The sequence below is a fragment of the Nestor notabilis genome, unplaced genomic scaffold, assembly GCF_000696875.1.
Source record: "Nestor notabilis isolate BGI_N333 unplaced genomic scaffold, ASM69687v1 scaffold19119, whole genome shotgun sequence".
NCBI classification, from domain to species: Eukaryota; Metazoa; Chordata; class Aves; order Psittaciformes; family Psittacidae; genus Nestor; species Nestor notabilis.
Genome location: NW_009943452.1, coordinates 513 through 3420, shown reverse-complemented (window position 1 = coordinate 3420; position 2908 = coordinate 513). Strand labels below are relative to the sequence as shown.

General features: G+C 54.2%; 1 protein-coding gene across 1 annotated transcript in view; it reads right to left on the bottom strand.

Annotated features, from left to right (window-relative positions):
* PLA2G2A (phospholipase A2, group IIA (platelets, synovial fluid)) overlaps positions 1-361 on the bottom strand; it is a 1671-nt gene extending 1310 nt beyond the window's left edge. The window contains exon 1 of the mRNA XM_010021958.1: positions 312-361. Within this exon, the coding sequence (XP_010020260.1) occupies positions 312-361 (50 nt within the window). The remainder of the gene's footprint in view (positions 1-311) is intronic.
* Positions 362-2908: the final 2547 nt, after the last annotated feature.

The following is a 2908-nucleotide window of genomic DNA, read 5'->3' as shown; positions in this document are numbered from 1 at the left end:
GTCGGATCCAACTTGAACTTCCCCTGTTTCACTTTGAACCCATCACCCCTTGTCCTACAGTCCCTGATGCAGAGTCCCTCTCCAGGACCCAGCAGGATGTTATTGCTCTGATCAGGCTGTGCCACGCTTGCATCCTGCAGCTCTCACCAGCTGTGAGCTTGACACAGGCAGGAACGCTCGTGACAACAGGCTCCAGGGCCTCTTAAAGTAAATATGGATCTCAGCATCCCAAGTCCTCCCCATCACGATGACCTCCAGGGCTTTTTAAGTCTCCGTTGCCAGGCAAAGAGGTCCCAGCCTGGCCCAGTGGAACAGGGCACTTACCGCAAGCCAAAAGCAGGGCAAGGAGGAGATTCTTCATCCTCAGACCGGTCCTGGAGGAGGAAACAGCAACAGTGGGAGATGAGCAGCACCATGAGGGCAGGACAGATGCTACCACGCCTGCACCAAGGGCATGGAGCACGGTGATGTTGCTGTCACTGTGGACATACAGCATTGTGAAGGTACCCTCGTGCCCGAGTACACACAGACGGCTCCTGATGGGGCCTTTTGATGCTGGTTTTGGGATGCGGCGCTTGGCAACTATGTGCACAGGGACACGGGTTGTGCTGCTGGGGTTGGTGGAGGAGCTCACTGCTGCAGCCTCCTGACGGAATAATGGGCAGTAAAACTCCCCCCGTCCTTATCTCGCCTGCACCTCGCAGCTCCAAGGCTGCTGGCTTAGTGGCTTTGCTTTATGGAGGTGGCCAGGTCCACCCCCTCCTCTATCTGCTGCTGGTGCTTGTCATCGTGCAGCAGGTCTCGCCATGAGGCCCTCGGTGAAGGAGAAGGTTCCTGTCCTTCCCCTTTGTGAGAAACATGATTTCTGCCCGTGTGGCCAGTGGTGATGCTCCCTCCACCACCGCGCTTCCACTCCTCTGCTCGTTGTCTCAGCTCGGGCCATCTCCATTCTCCTGGATGAGCTGGTCAAAGTCTTGGCTGTAGTTTGAATATCCACAGGATTCCGTGGAGACACAGGACAAACGGGGTTTGTGCCCAGGACACACAGAGCTGGCACCACAGCGGTCGCTGCATCCCTGTTCCAGCTGCAGAGGAGGCACTTCGGCCTCTGTCGTCTCAAGCGGGTGCTTGGTTTTGTCAGCTCACACCCTGCGACCTCTGAGGTGGTTCCTCTTGGGTCCTTCCCTTGCAAGTGCCCCCTCTCACGTCTGCATCTATTCCTTGAGTGTGTGGTTTTCCTGCCCTCAGGGCATGGAAGACTCTGGGAGAGAGAGGGGCAAGGGGTCTGTGGAATGGAATCATCACAAACTCCAGGGAAACCGACTTGGAATGCTTCTGAACAGAGTGTATTTAATCACCACAATTGAGACGTGATACCAAGACACAAGGGAGGCAAGAACCTGAGGAGATAAGAAACAAAAGCTGCTATTTTCCCTGCTAAACCACAGGGCCAGAGCAAACACACACTGAGGTATGCAGGGCTCCACCCTCGGTGACCAACCACACTCCTAGGAAGGGAATTCCAGGAGGGAATGGTAAGAACCTGGCTCAGGGTCTGTATTCAAGGAGAAAACCCCTGTTGAACCCCGTGAGAGCCACCCAAGCTGCTCACTGGAGGGATGTCACCTCCCGCCTGTCTTCCAAGGTCCCTCCAAGGCTCTTCCTCCCCCTGACCTTCTATTTCCTGCTGCCGAGTGGGATGAAAAGCCACCCAAGCCCGGTAAGGGAAGGCTGGTGAGCAGCAGCTCACTGCCTCCCCCCATCAGGGGTGCTGAGGGGCTTTTTCCACTCGGCATCTGCACAAGGAACCAGCTCAAAATGCCACGATGCAAACCAGTGGGTATCACACCGACACCCAAACCCCTCCTGACTTTCAAAACCACGACATCCCAGATGATTAATCATTCCCTTCCCACCTCATCCACACAACACTCCCATTGGAGAAGATGTGCCCGTGGTGGAGGTTGTTACCTGCACTGCTCGTGCTCACATGCTTTGGTGTTGTAGGTCCTTGCCCTGTGTGGTGGGTTTGCTCATGTGTTGGCCCTGATCTCCCGGGGCTTTGCTGTGGGGTTGGACTAAACCCATGTGAAAGGCACCGTCCAGGGGCTGGGATCACACAGATTGGGGATCCAAAGGTGGCTTTAACCAAATCCCCTCATTTTAAGCCCTCTCCCCCTGTGGAGGATCTCAGGAGAGCAAGCGCATGAAGCTGAACCCTCTCTTCAATGGAGCCACCAACCCCAAGGCTTGAAACCTACTCGTGGAAGTTGTATCCCCTTGGAAAGATGAAACTTTCCAGCCTTCCTCTGGAGCAAACAAGGAGGGGCATTAACCTGCACATCTGTTTCTTCAGGGCCTTACTGAAGTGTAAATATACCCAACTCTTTGATCTGCAAAAGCACGTGGCTTTGGTGCAATAGTCCGGAACATCCTGAGGATGGGATGAGCTGATACTCAGCCATCTCCTTACCCTTTAGTGCGCGGGTTCGCCTTGATCTTCCCCTCCTGGCAGGGTGGAGATCCCCAGTTTGATGGTAGATAAGTTAGTTATTGCTTGTTTCTTGCTCCTTTGATGGGCATCTGTAAGTGGGAGAAGCATCTGGTTAGCTAGAGGTGAGTTTAGAAAGGGATTAGTGAGGAGAGGTGGAAATGTCAGCGTGATGTGGTGTGTTCCCACAAGGAAAACGGACTCAGGGCCCTGCCAGCACTCCAGGCTGCAGCTCTCCCTGCACAAAGAAAGCTTAAAAGCCGCCCAGGGTGGTTGGTTTAGGTCCCTGGATGATCTTGTGTGTCATTTTTAAAGGTGTTCTCACCAAAACTCCCGAGTTTGGTGCTGATTTGTCCAGTTTGATTCAGCAGTTGCTGGGGTGAAGCTGTTCAATCACACCATCCTGAAAGTCACGTC